Raw genomic sequence first — 12,965 nt, 5'->3', positions numbered from 1 at the left:
GCATGCATGTGGCTCAGCCAAACCCCGGCAGAAGCAGAAGGCACAGCATCATCCACTTGCGCTCCCACACCCGGTCCGGTGGGAGGTAAACTAATCGCCGCCACGTCGGACGGCTTAATCCTACTGCGAGTAGAGCGTAGGCCCGCCGCTCGTAGCGGCTGAGGCTGAGCTGTTACCTGGCTGTGCTTTTTTTCGGCCTGCCTGGCCCATGCCGGCGAACCGATCAGGCCTCTGCATGGGGGCCACGGACGCGCCACGTCGGCCGTGGGGAAGCCACATGTGGCGCTTCCTCGTTCCAAAGGCCGTGTTGCCCTCTGCCGGCTGCCGCCTCCTTGACTCCTTGTGCTCGCGACCCCTCGACCTCGCTTCTCCTCGCGGCGGGTGGTCCTGGCCGGGTCCATCAGACTTCAGACGGTCTTCTTGCCCGTGACCCCGCCCCCTCCATTAATTGAAAATTTTCGATATCGGGCATAGCAAACTTGGTTCCCGTGTCAGTATAACTTTTTTTTACCCCCTAACAAAAAGACTACCGCTTCATTCGAAAAGAAAAGGAAGTTTCTGTACAGCGATAAAAAGTGCATTCCAGCGACACAACTACGCAGGTGCTGAAACGTTCCTAGGCAAACACGTTCGTTTGTGATCCACCGTGCCGGTCGTTTTTAACAGCGGGGTGGTAACAAGGAAGTGACGAGCAACCCGAACCCGACGAGGAGGTGGCAACTGGCGGAGGTCGTTTCTGATAATCGCATTCCCCCCTGCCTGCGGGACTAGGCTGCAAGTCTGGAAACGTGGGACGGCCACATCTCCCGTTGTCCGGGCCGCCCAGGCCTGAGCCGGCTTTTCCCTCCCTCCCCCCTGGCCCCCTCTCTCTATAAAAGCGTTCAAACGCCTGCAGGGCTGCGGCAATTGGCCTGGCTACCCAGACAAGAGCACGCAACGCAAGCAACTGCGACGTCTCCCGCCCCCGCCGCGCCCCGGACCTTTTCCGCAGATATTTTTTTTATCCCCCCACGCCCCCGGCTCGTTCCCTTCCATTCCACCACCTCTCGCCAGACAACGAGATGTGCGAGGCACCGCGGCTCGGCAACCGCGCCGGCGCCGGCGACCCGGCCGCCGCCGACGTCGACGTCGTCACGACGGGCGGGCGCCGGAGGATCCCCGCGCATTCCTCTGTCCTGGTAAGCGTCCGATCCCTTTTTCCCCCCCTCCTTGGCGCATTGCTCCGTTCGGCCGTCCCGTCCGGGTCGTCTAGCAGTCGTCTGACGGGAGCTGTGTCCGTCTCTGTTTCCGCGCGCGCTAGGCCTCGGCGTCGCCGGTGCTCGGCAGCATCCTGGAGCGTCGCCTGCGGAAGGACAGGGAGAGCGGCAAGCCCGGGCGGTCCGTCGTCCGGATCCGCGGCGTCACCGACGACGCCGCCGCGGCCTTCGTCCGCCTCCTCTACGCCGGCAGGTAACGCCCGTGGGCACCGTGCGTGCCTGTCTGTCTCCCTTTCAATTCCCCGGTCGCGCGCGCTCAGCCATGGCGGCCTCCTTGTTGCTAGTCTTGTTTTCGCACATGTTAGTTCCTCGCGAGGCTGCGGCCGCCTGGTCCCCGGCCTGGGGCTGGACAAGCCAGTGCGGCACACGATTATTAGCAAGGACTAATCCTGCGTTATTCTAAACGCACGAGGAGGGGAAACATGGCGCGCGTGTGTGCTCCACCCACACGTTAACTGCCCGGAAGATCAACCTTTATTCTTAGACATCATCCAGAAGCGTTTTTATATTGAAAAAAAGTATTCTAGTACTTTTTTATTCTTTATTTATCTCGAGTCCATCTGTACGTTTCCTTCTTTAACAGTATATACACACAGTATAAACCTGAAATTCGAGGTGTCCAACGTTCTAGGAATGGCAAGAAGCAAGTCCATGACCACGCGCTAGCTTCAACAATCGATTTTAAAACTTTGAGTAGGTACCAAATCCAACCAAACCGATCGAGCTCCCCCGTAGTAGGAAAACCTTGCACCCAAATTAAGCATTCCCCGGACACTATATCTACTATAAACTACGGATCGAAATGCATTTGAACAGCGGTTCCGGACACTATCTAGCGCTTGTCGGCTCAACGAGCCAATCCCGTGATATTTTTTTTTTGCCGCACCATCCAATCACCGAGCCGGGTCAGGTCGCAAATCAAATGGGGCTCTCGTTGGTTTGGGTTGGCCAACTGGCTGCCTCACCATCATCTGTCAGACTGTCACGTCCCGGGTTGGCGCGGCGGCAGGTCGCAGCCACGTCGCCCGCCGAACCCCTCTTACAACCAGAGCCACACACACACCCCGCGCCGGTCTGCCAAGTGCCCAAACCCCCGTAGCGGACGCCAAAAAATCTCGTGGCTTTCCCAGCGGCGAATAGGACGGCGACGGAGGGCAAAAAAAAAAGATAAAGCTAAAGCGAGGTAAAAAAAGCGTTACAACCTTTTTAAGTTATTATTATTATTATTATTTCCCCGCCGCTAGGCTGCCTGGTTGGTGTGGGTGTGGCACTGTGGGTTGTGTGGGTGGCACCTGCCCGGTTGGACCTGCACGACCCCGCGCTCTCAGCCGACGTGCGCGTCATCGCGTAGCGCACGACTGGGCCGGGCCGAGCCGTCGCTGTCGCGGGGACGGCCGGCGCCGGGACGCAACGCACCGGCGGACCACTCTCGCCCACGGCTGCTATCATTCATTGTGGTGTTGCTTACCGTGGATTGGAAAATTCTTCGGCCGACGTGGCTACATGCGGATTCCGAGAAAACGACCGCCCGAGCGATCGCAGCCTCGCGCCCTGGGCAAATGTTCTTTCTTGTGGAACCCGTCGAAGGTTCTTCTACCACACTAGTACACTACTACCTGACTACCAGGTCGAAGTGCTATACAACTAGTACGGCATACGATTCGTCCACCACACTAGCGCATGTTCTTGTGGCTCACAGGAACTTGTCAGGTTCTAACTAAACAGTGTCTGCAACGCTGTCCGTGCTTAACAATTTGTTAGATTTTGGATGATGACGAACGATCATGTGCTTAACACGACAGCAAAAACCCGTCTGGGCAGGTGCGGCGAGGATGAGGATGACGACATGGAGGAGCACGCGGTGCAGGTGCTGGTGCTGGCGCACGCGTACCAGGTGCCGTGGCTGAAGCGGGCGTGCGAGGGCGCCATCGGCGCGCGCCTCACCGCGGACTCGGTGGTGGACGTGCTGCAGCTGGCCGGCCTCTGCGACGCGCCGCGCCTGCACCTGCGCTGCGCCAGGCTGCTGGCCAAGGAGTTCGCGGCCGTGGAGCGCACCGAGGCCTGGCGCTTCCTGCAGGAGAACGACCCCTGGCAGGAGCTCCACGTCCTGCAGCGCCTGCACGAGGCCGACATGGTACGCACGCTTTTTTTTCTTCTTCCATGGATTGCTACCGGACCGGACCGGACCGGACCACGGTCGGTCGATGTAAATCTGACTGACACATGCTTGCACGCACCGCACCGAATGGAAGTGCGAGTGCGAAGAAATTATCATGCATGCATGCATGATGGCGCACGCCGGCGGGGTGGGGTGGGCACTGGGGAGCATGCTTTCTTTACCGTCAAGCTTTTGTTCCAGGAAACGGTGGACATGGTCGGACCTCCGTGTCGCGTTCGTGCGCGTACGGCGTACGAACGACATGACGCCAGTGTTCTTTTCTATGTGGTTGGTGCGTCTGTTTGGGCCGGCCCGTCCACGCCGAATGGTCGGGCGAATGTTCGCATCTCTCCGACCTCTTACCTTTCCGACTCTGTTTTGATTTTACACGTTTTCATCTGGCTGGGGGTAGACAAATCGTGAGACCAAGTAATTTGTGCCTTGGTTTGACCAAAGTTAGCAGAAATCTTGGCGGCTACTCCATCAGTTCCATCTACAAACATTCTTCGTAGGGCTTCAAAAGTCCAGCGGAGAACGTTTCACCAATAATAACGTTTGTTGGAAACAACAGTTCCACGATGCACGTTTTTTTTTGTGTACCGACGACCGACCCAGCCTCTTAGCTAAAGCACTGACCCGATGCGCGCTCGGTTCCTTCCTGGACATGCAGCGGCGGCGCAAGTGGCGGCGGAAGCGCGCGGAGCAGCGCGTGTACATGGAGCTGAGCGAGGCCATGGACTGCCTGGACCACATCTGCACGGAGGGATGCACGGAGGTCGGCCCGGCGGGGCGGGCGCCGGCGCCGGCGCCGTGCGCGCGCTACGCCACGTGCCGGGGCCTGCAGCTGCTCATCCGCCACTTCTCCCAGTGCCACCGCAAGAGCTGCGCGCGGTGCCAGCGCATGTGGCAGCTGCTCCGCCTCCACTCCGCGCTCTGCGACCGTACCGACCGCTGCAACACCCCGCTCTGCATGTAAGCGCCGCGCCGCCGCTTGCTTCGTTGCAGCCATCCATGGTCCATTGCGTGACCTCGCGCCTCACATTGTTGTGCTTGTGCCGTGCAGGAGGTTTAAGCAGCAGGAGCAGGATAAGGCGGCTGCCAAGGGCGGCGATGATGGCGACAAATGGGGGCTTCTGGTGAAGAAGGTGAAGACTGCCAGGGTCTTCTCTTCTCTGGCCAACAGGAAGCAGATGAGCACCACCACCACCCAGTGCTGAGGAGCAGCCTGGGATGCTTAGGGGTCAAAGTTAGATTAGTGAGAGAGAATGAAGCGAGCAGTTTTTTTTTGGGTCTGTTTTGAGATGTCAGATCTCTTTTGAGATATGTACATGTACATGCCTACTTTGTCACCCTACGTTGGTATAGCTCTTTTATCGAGGTGGGAGTTGGTCAGCCGGAAGTCTATGTAAAAAGTGCGCATGTATCATTATATAATAATAGGGAAATATGAGAAGTATTTTAGTCTTATGATACCTTTCAGTATTATGGTACCCTGACAAAAATGATCAATCCAAAACGACACGACGCAGAATGGACGACTGCCTCTGTTTTTTTTTGGTTCCAATCATGGTTTCGTGGTCCAACTTGTTCTTGATATTTGATCGACTTTAATGGATTTTAGTGGCACAAGTTGGAAACATCATGATAAAAAGGCCAGCAGGCAGCAGCAAGTGCACAAGCAAACTGTCTATGGCACTATATGATTATGAGAGCTCCTCTGAATCAACGGAAAGCCCGTGCGAAAGAAAGATACTGCTGCACAAGCTAAGAATCAACGGAGCAGAAATATCACTACATATATTAATTTAGAACATGACGCCGGACAGCAGAAAAGCAACCAGCATACTTGACATGTATGCCATGACTACATGAGTAAATATAACACGGGATCACTTAAACAGCACCATGCATTCTGCTCTCCCAGCAAGGGTTTCTTCAAGTGAACAATGAAATCTCAGTACAAAACAACAGCTTATAACCAGATAAAAAAACCCTGATAGTTGAGTTGTGCTGTTCTGGAATAACAACAAAAATGGCATCAGATTCTTTTGTCCCAAGCAAGCTGGAGCAAGTTTCTGCACTTGTAATACGATAGGCTATCTCCAGCAGCCTCTCTATCTCATCTCCTATCTTACTCACTATTTCAAACTCTACTCTATTTCAAACTTTACTCTATTTCAAACTCTAATCTATTTCAAACTCTACTCTGTAAACAATATAGTCTACGGTACAAAACAATGTTTGCATTCAACAATAATTCAACATATGCACGCTCTGCTATGCGCGGCCTTACAATAATTCAACACGAGCAAACCTGTTTGCATTCAACAAAGCTGTAGCATCTCTCGCTTTATGCCTTTATTGGAGTTATCGAGCATACATCAGTGAAAATGTCACTTGGAGAATACAGCAGATGAAATATGATAAAGGAATTGCCTCGAATGATAATCATGATTCATTCTTTTAGCTTGGGCCATTAGCTCTACCTGCATTCCCTTTACATCCTCTTTCTGAAAGAATAAAACCACTATCAGCTGCTTCCATAAAACAAAACATCTCTAAGTATAACAAACTATAGATGCTGACAGTTCATGTATTTTGCACAGACAGACCATGGTGGTTTTGGAGGTCAGGTGTGTTTTGTGTGATGAACTGATAGTGTTCTTGGTGGAAACAGAAAATACAACAAGTGATTATGTCTGTGTTTGAGTCTAGCACTACAAAGGTACATAATGTTGTCATGCCTTAACACCATCTTTGAAGAACAGGCATCCAAAAAGGTGCCTACAGAAAGAAAAGCTCTACGCCAGGGAAACACAACCACAAAAACTTTCCATATCTCAGAATGAAACCTGGGTTACAACGGAGACCAAAATGTAACCATAGTATCAAAGTGTCATGGTGTGAACACACACAATTATAATCACACATGATGTTTTTTTGTCAAACAGGTCACAAGTTTCCCTGGCAATGTACCTCTAAATCTAAATAGTTTTGGAACTGTGATCCAGGTACTCAGGATTCAGAATAAATCATAATCATACAAGTATACAACCATACAACATGAGACAGCTAGATAATTAAGATTAAAATTCAATCCACATTTTATTGGATCCATGGAACACTATAACTATTTTGATAGGTGCAAACCTGACTGATAGTGGAAGCAACACTATGCTGCAAAAATTGTGTGCCATAGTTGCAAATTCATTATGTCAAAACCCTCAAAGGGTGACAAATGCTGTTTCTTTCCTATAGTACATCCATTCGAATGTTTGAAATTTCATGTCTTCCATTTGCAGGTTCTTCTATTACTCTAATAGTCTAATGTTCTGGTGCTCAAATTCCACAGGTGTTTTTGTGAGAAGATATAACACCTGAGTTCGTTTTATCCCATGTCTGTGTCTCAGCTTTATATGATCTGTTCCTAGTCCAAGACACGAAACTGGCGTCTCCAGACAAATATAAATGCACAGTCCAGATTTAATATCCTAAGCACCGTATCTCCCTTCAATTCGCACAACAATCATCAGTTGAACGTGCAAGGTTTTTTTATTTGAAGAGCATCGAAGGTTTTTTTTTCGAAAATATACCAGTCATTGATTGCTGAATTGTTGAACGAAGGGTCCAGATTTAATATGTGCACTCCAGATGGGTGATGGGTCATGTGCATTTGATACGAACACAATATGAATATCCTATCTCCAGATGTGTGCTGTATTTAAAAAGGAAGAACAAAAATGAGCTGTTTCACTAGTAACCACAGTACACAGACTACAAGATATGTTTATTGAAGTGTGGTCATGCCACATTTTTCAAGAAATAGTTTATTGGAAATCTTACTGGTGGATCTCAAAACTATTTTTCCTTTCACAAAGTAGCAGTGTTATTAAAAAGGCGCTTAAGCGCCTTTTAAGCGCTACTGAGGTGGTAAAGCGTTGTAACGTTTCACGAATCCACGTAAAGCGCTCGTTTTAAGTGCTGAAGCGCCACTTTTAGCGTTAAAACGCTCTAGGCCATAAAAAGGCCACGTTTTGTCGCTTTTCAGCTTTCCAGCCCAGCCCATTTCTCCTAACCTAAAACAGGGAGGACGTCCTTCTCCCACGCCCCAGACGGCCAGCCGTCACGGTCTCACGGACCGCGCCCCAGCCGCCCTGCGTTGCTCCCTGGGCTTCGTCGCCACCGGTAAGATCTTGCCTGATCTCGCCGCCTTCCTCCCTTCTTCCTTGCCTTGCTCCCTACTCGCGGCCACGCTCGGCGCTCGCGCCGCTGCCTCCCGGTGCTATCCGTGCTCGCTTCTTGTGCAGCTGTGCTGCCCGCTGCCTCCCTGTGCTGCTCGGCGCTCGCGCTCGGCGTCGCTGCTGCGTCTCTGCCCTGCTCAGTGCTCGTGCTTGCGCTCGGCGTCGCTGCTGCGTCTCTGCCCTGCTCAGTGATCCATTAGCTAATTCATCTCTTGTTGGAGATGACTCTCTTCTCACATGGGAGCATGTTGATCATGCCACCGGTGCATCTACACACCTTCAAGGCCGCTACTTTCCTATGAGAGCCCATGGTATTCAAGTGTCAACAGTTGAGGACAATGAAGATTGGCTTGATGTGGGTGAAGAGAATGAAGATGATGAAAATTTTGTGCTTGTGTGCTATGTTTGTGCCTTTGTGGTTGTGGACATTGCATTCCACTTTAGTTGCTTTAGTGCTATGTTTGTGATTGTGGACTACTGCACATTTCATTCCACTTTGTTTGTGGTTGTCTACTTGCTAGTTGCTATTAGTTGAACACTTGAACTTGTGTTATTGTGGATTTGCGGTAGTGTGGTTATGGACATGTTACATTATTATGTGAAATTTTGTTATATTCATATTTTGTCCATGTTGTTTAAAAAGACGTTTTAAAGCTCGCTTAAACGTTTTAAAGTTAAAAAGTTATCATGAGCGCTTCAGCGTTTTATCGTTTTAATAACCTTGCAGAGTAGAAACAATGTAGCAAAATGATGTGAGCCACAATTGCTTAGAATTCATGTGCAAGAAAAATGTGAGATGTCAAGCCACAAGGATATGTTAGATTATGAACCATACATACTCTTCCAAGGATCCACAGTTTTTGGAGCTTGGGAACGTATTTGGAAATCTTGGGCACCAAAGTACCAAACAAATGCAAATTCTTTGTGGCTAGTGATGCAGAAGAGGTGCTGGACAGCAGATCGGCTAGCCCGACGTAACCTACCACACCTGGCTGCATGTCTCCTGTGTGATCAGCAAGAGACAATTGATCACATGCTAACAAGCTGTGTTTTTGCCAGGCAGTTCTGTTCCTTTTTCTCCATCACTTCAATTTGCAGGAGTTGCCGCCTACAAATGAGGATGAGTCCTTTGCTAGCTGGCGGCAGAGGGGGAGCCAAAGAGTTGGGGTTGAAATTCAGAAAGGTTTCGATTCCGTTGTTATTCTATGCTCCTAGAGCCTGTGGAAGCTTCATGACACACGTGTTTTTGATGGGGTTTCTCCTAGCTTGGAAAGGGCTCTGCTCCTAGCAAAGGAAGAGGCACTTTTCTAGAGCTTAGCTGGATAGAAGGATTTCTTTCCTGACAACCTTACAGCAGGATTAACAATAGACCAGGTTGCCTTTTTAGTTTGTCGTAGTGTGAGAGTTAGCCTTGGCTTGTTTGCCTGTTCTTTTCAAAAACGGGTGAGTGAGAGATTGAGGTGGTTGTATTGGGTTTCTTTTCCCCTTTTTTCTTCTTAATACAAAGATACACAACTCTCTCGCGTGCTCGAGAAAAAAATACATAATTTCCAATATAGTGTAAAAACACTTTAAATGTGAAAATTAATTGTGAGAAGCTATTGTGCACAAAATAGCTATAATTCTGGGCCAGGGATAAAATATTCAAACTAAACATGTTCCTATGAGAAAAGAAACAAAGTTATGAGACCATTGTTCGATTTCTCTTTCTTTTATGAGAAAGCATGCATCCACCGGTTTTATTATTGCACTACCTCCAGGTTTGAAAATTAAAGAAAACATGATAGAACAACTCTTAAAGTTTGAAGTACATGGTATCAAATAGGAGCTTAAAAGTCAAGGATTCAAGGGCATACTTTGCAAGTGCCATACTTTCATTTAATAAATGGTATTCCAGAGTGTACTCTCTGTGCATATTCATCGTATTCAGAGCCAAAGAACTGCTTCAAGAAAAATTCTTCATACCTGTTCTGGGTGAAGGAATCACAAGAAAAAAAAACTAGTTTTACTCTTATCACGAAGATGTTCATATTCAATGGGTGTTGAAAACACATAACTTGGCATGCTTCTGGAAGTTCAATAATCAAGACAGAGTCTAGAACATAAGGAGGGACAAATAAAATATATTTCAGGCAGGATACGGTATCCGTTTTGAAAAGAATCGCCACAAGACCAATGTGAATGCAACTGTTGATAATGGATTACACAGCATAACCTGGGTTCCTACTGCCCATATAAGAAAGCCAGAATACCCAGGGTGGCGCATAAACCTGTACAATTAAGCAGGTTATAACAATTAACAAATGAAACTTCTGAATTGTTGTAGGGCAAATGTAGAGTAGTAACTCAATAACTTTCGAACTATTGCAAAAGGTAAATAATCATTTACCTATACAGTCCATGCGTGATCAATTGATGCTGATCTTCATAATAAGTTCTTATAACGTGTGTGAAGGCACGTCCAGCTGTCACTACAGCAAGTTTACGGATAATTTCACCGATAATAACCATTAGAAGGCCAATATTACTGACAAACCAGAACTCCTTTACTTCCGGGAGAATAAGAATTTCTGTCAGGTGTTCCAGCATTGCAAAACCCATTGCCAATACATACTGCTTGCTAATAAGAAGTGCTGCATGAGAAGCAACTTCATTACTAACAATACTGCCAAAAATAAAGAGAGGATAATGCAAAGTATAATCTAAACTGTAAGTATCAACAAGCGACAGCCAAATGCTTCTCCAGGTGCTGTTTGATCAGTGTCCAGTAGCTAAATAAAGTTTTGAACTTTTGGTTGTATTATTTGATTGCACGTTTTGTCCACAGAAGACCTACAAAACTTTGAGAACCCTTGATATATTCACCATTTCCATCAAAGCCAGAATTTAAAAAATTAACAGTTTAAAACAAAAACCAGCATCATGCTAGGCCAAGTTTCAGGAATTATTTATGTACTTCTTAGTGTTCTGAAATGAAAATACCGTGAACATTGGTGCAACCTAATCCCTGTTTGGAAGGAAAGCATGGTTTGATCACATACTACATGAGCTGGCCCAATGCAAGCTGCAGTTGCACAAGCCCAATTAGAAGTAACTAATTCCATACTCTATTTGCTTTGATGGGAAGAGTAAAGACTCCTACAGAGATTTTATGTTTGATTTGTTCTATGCATGTATATTGGGTAGGGCTTCAGAAACAAGAGCCTACGAGTCAGATGGGAACAGGGGGCAGCAATTCTGAAATCGGTGGCTTTGCAATTCCACCAGCAAGTCCAACAGAAAGATGACTCTCAGGTGATCATCAAGACTTGAAGACTTCAGTTCTTTGCTGCTTGGAAGTCACTCTTCGCTGGCTTGCGTGCCGTGGCACCCTCATCTGGCTTGTAATAGGTTGGTTCAGTTTTTAGTGTTAGCTTCTTATGAATGGCAGGCCTAGTGCAGTGGTGAGAGCTGTCTCACTGAGTCACCAGATTGCGGGTTTGAAGCGGCCTCTCCGCATTTGCGTGAAAAATGCATGCCTTGGTTTATCCTTTCCCCAGACCCCACTCATGTAGCGTCCTCCAGCAGCAAGTCTGCTCTTCTTATGTCGATCTGAAACTTGTTGTTTGCTGTGTGTGGCATACTCGCCGTCTGAAACTGGGAAATGACTTGAAACCAGTGCAATTTACTTACCGTCCATAATGAAATTCGGTTCATCCATTGTGGAAAAAACTAATGATTTATGAAGCAATTAAATTTTTTATAAGCTTCATTTGTCAAAACATGTTCACTGAAGAACTTTGATCGTACTTTCTAATTTTCGAGATTTTAACTGAAAATCCAGGCCCACTGTGATATGTTCCTTAAATTCTAAATTCAATAGGAGCAACACTTGGCAGCTTGTTTCTATTAAATGAAACAGACAGGTGCTAGCTGCTAAAGTTGACGTAGATCAGATAGCAAGCGCAGTTTACAAAATATATAGACTACAAAGTCCACTACAAATACTCTGGCTAGGCCAAATGGCATTTCAAACCCAAGCAAGAAATTGTGAAGACACACATCTTTACTCAGCAGAAATTTGCTTCAACTACTCAGTGAGACTGCTAGAATCTAGTAACGAGACTGAGGTGGAATCTAGGAATCCCTCAATACAACTTTGATATCTAGTAAACCTCACGAGCACAAATCAACTCACCCAACGAAGGCGATCTGTTTTAACTTCTGAGCAGAGCGCTAGAATTTGGGATTTGCATAAGACCAGTTTCAAATCCACCGAATTTCACGAGCACACAGTCCAAGGCACACTCAAATCGCAAGAGACATGAGGTCATGGTGCACTCACAAGTAGCGGTGACGTTCTGGCGGCCGTGGAAAGCGGCAGCGAGGACGTACTCGGAGCCGTGGAAGAAGACCAGCGCGGCCGCAAACTGCCAGGCCTGTCTCCGCCCCGACATGGTCAGGGTGGAGATCTGGAGCACCAGGCTTGCGCTAGGGCTCTGGGGTGCTGCCGTGCTAGGAGGAGATCAGTGGCGGAGACAACCACGAATCCAAGACCGGGCACAGACACAAAGTGGAGAAGGGAGGGCGTGGTCAGGCCTCACTGCCTCAGGCGGCCGTCGGCCGGACGTGGCCAGTGCCCGGTGGCCGGGCGGGCGCAGAGGCTAGATGGTGGGAGGTTGCCGGCTCACGGGGTGGCGGCGGGCGCGTCTGGCGGCGAGGAGGTGAAGGTGACGTTGTGGAGGTGGACTGGTGGAGGCGAGGCGCTGAGATGTGCCGTGTGCGGCAGTCGCGAGGAGATGGAGGCGCGCCCCCAAAAGACTTTCGGTTGCATAGGGACAAGAGGAGATCAAGGAAATTAAATTATTTTCTAATTAATTTTTGATTAAAAGGAGATTTAATCTTCTCTTATCTTCTTCTAACCGAACAAATCTTAAAGTGACGACGATTAGCCGAGGACGAGACGTGTGGAGACGAAGACCAGGATGCGAAAGCATAGGGTTTGGTCATTATCAAATTGTTCACTTGATTTTAATATGAAACAACTTCTATTGTTTTTACAATGTTTCATCTCTATGGATTACAGATAAAGCAGTCCAAACAACTGGCTCTAATTCAAAGTGAATAGGCCACATATGTTTTGGGTTGGGCCAAGTCAGGCCTTAGCTTCGCCACTAGAGGACATGCTTGGTCGCGAGGTGGGTCGAGGAAGGGATACCGCGTGCATGCATACGCTTTTAGACCAAAGGTATACCTATGCTTTTATCCACACACACCTGTATGGGAAAAGCGAAGTTAGTACTGGCTCGCGTTTGTGCTCCTAGTACCACA

General features: G+C 48.3%; 2 protein-coding genes across 4 annotated transcripts; one reads left to right on the top strand and one right to left on the bottom strand.

Moving 5' to 3' along the window:
- Nucleotides 1–918: 918 nt before the first annotated feature.
- Nucleotides 919–4,880, top strand: LOC100191305 (uncharacterized). Its single transcript, NM_001136739.1, has 5 exons — nucleotides 919–1,178; nucleotides 1,301–1,449; nucleotides 3,078–3,390; nucleotides 4,085–4,386; nucleotides 4,478–4,880. Exons 1-5 carry the CDS (start codon nucleotides 1,062–1,064, stop codon nucleotides 4,629–4,631), a joined length of 1,035 nt encoding a protein of 344 aa, NP_001130211.1. The 5' UTR covers nucleotides 919–1,061; the 3' UTR covers nucleotides 4,632–4,880.
- Nucleotides 4,881–5,242: 362 nt separating this feature from the next.
- On the bottom strand, nucleotides 5,243–12,499 carry LOC100284671 (uncharacterized). 3 transcript variants are annotated; one of them, XR_563504.4, is made up of 6 exons: nucleotides 11,980–12,499; nucleotides 10,045–10,288; nucleotides 9,797–9,925; nucleotides 9,512–9,620; nucleotides 7,008–7,129; nucleotides 5,243–5,924 (listed from the first exon to the last, which is right to left on the bottom strand). XR_563504.4 is itself a non-coding variant. In XM_008674752.3 (5 exons), the coding sequence occupies exons 1-4, from the start codon at nucleotides 12,089–12,091 to the stop codon at nucleotides 9,530–9,532; spliced, it is 576 nt and encodes a 191-aa protein (XP_008672974.1). In that variant the 5' UTR covers nucleotides 12,092–12,499; the 3' UTR covers nucleotides 5,243–5,924; nucleotides 9,528–9,529. The 3 variants fall into 3 exon arrangements, 2 of the variants coding, with proteins under 2 accessions (XP_008672974.1, NP_001352626.1); XM_008674752.3 differs by lacking the exon at nucleotides 7,008–7,129 and having other exon boundaries at nucleotides 9,528–9,620; NM_001365697.1 differs by lacking the exon at nucleotides 7,008–7,129 and having other exon boundaries at nucleotides 5,306–5,924; nucleotides 11,980–12,409.
- Between the last annotated feature and the right edge of the window lie 466 nt (nucleotides 12,500–12,965).

The sequence above is a fragment of the Zea mays genome, chromosome 3 (genome assembly GCF_902167145.1).
Source record: "Zea mays cultivar B73 chromosome 3, Zm-B73-REFERENCE-NAM-5.0, whole genome shotgun sequence".
NCBI lineage: Eukaryota > Viridiplantae > Streptophyta > Magnoliopsida > Poales > Poaceae > Zea > Zea mays.
The sequence above is the reverse complement of the archived record's forward strand: the minus strand, read 5'-3'. Positions and strand labels throughout refer to the sequence as shown.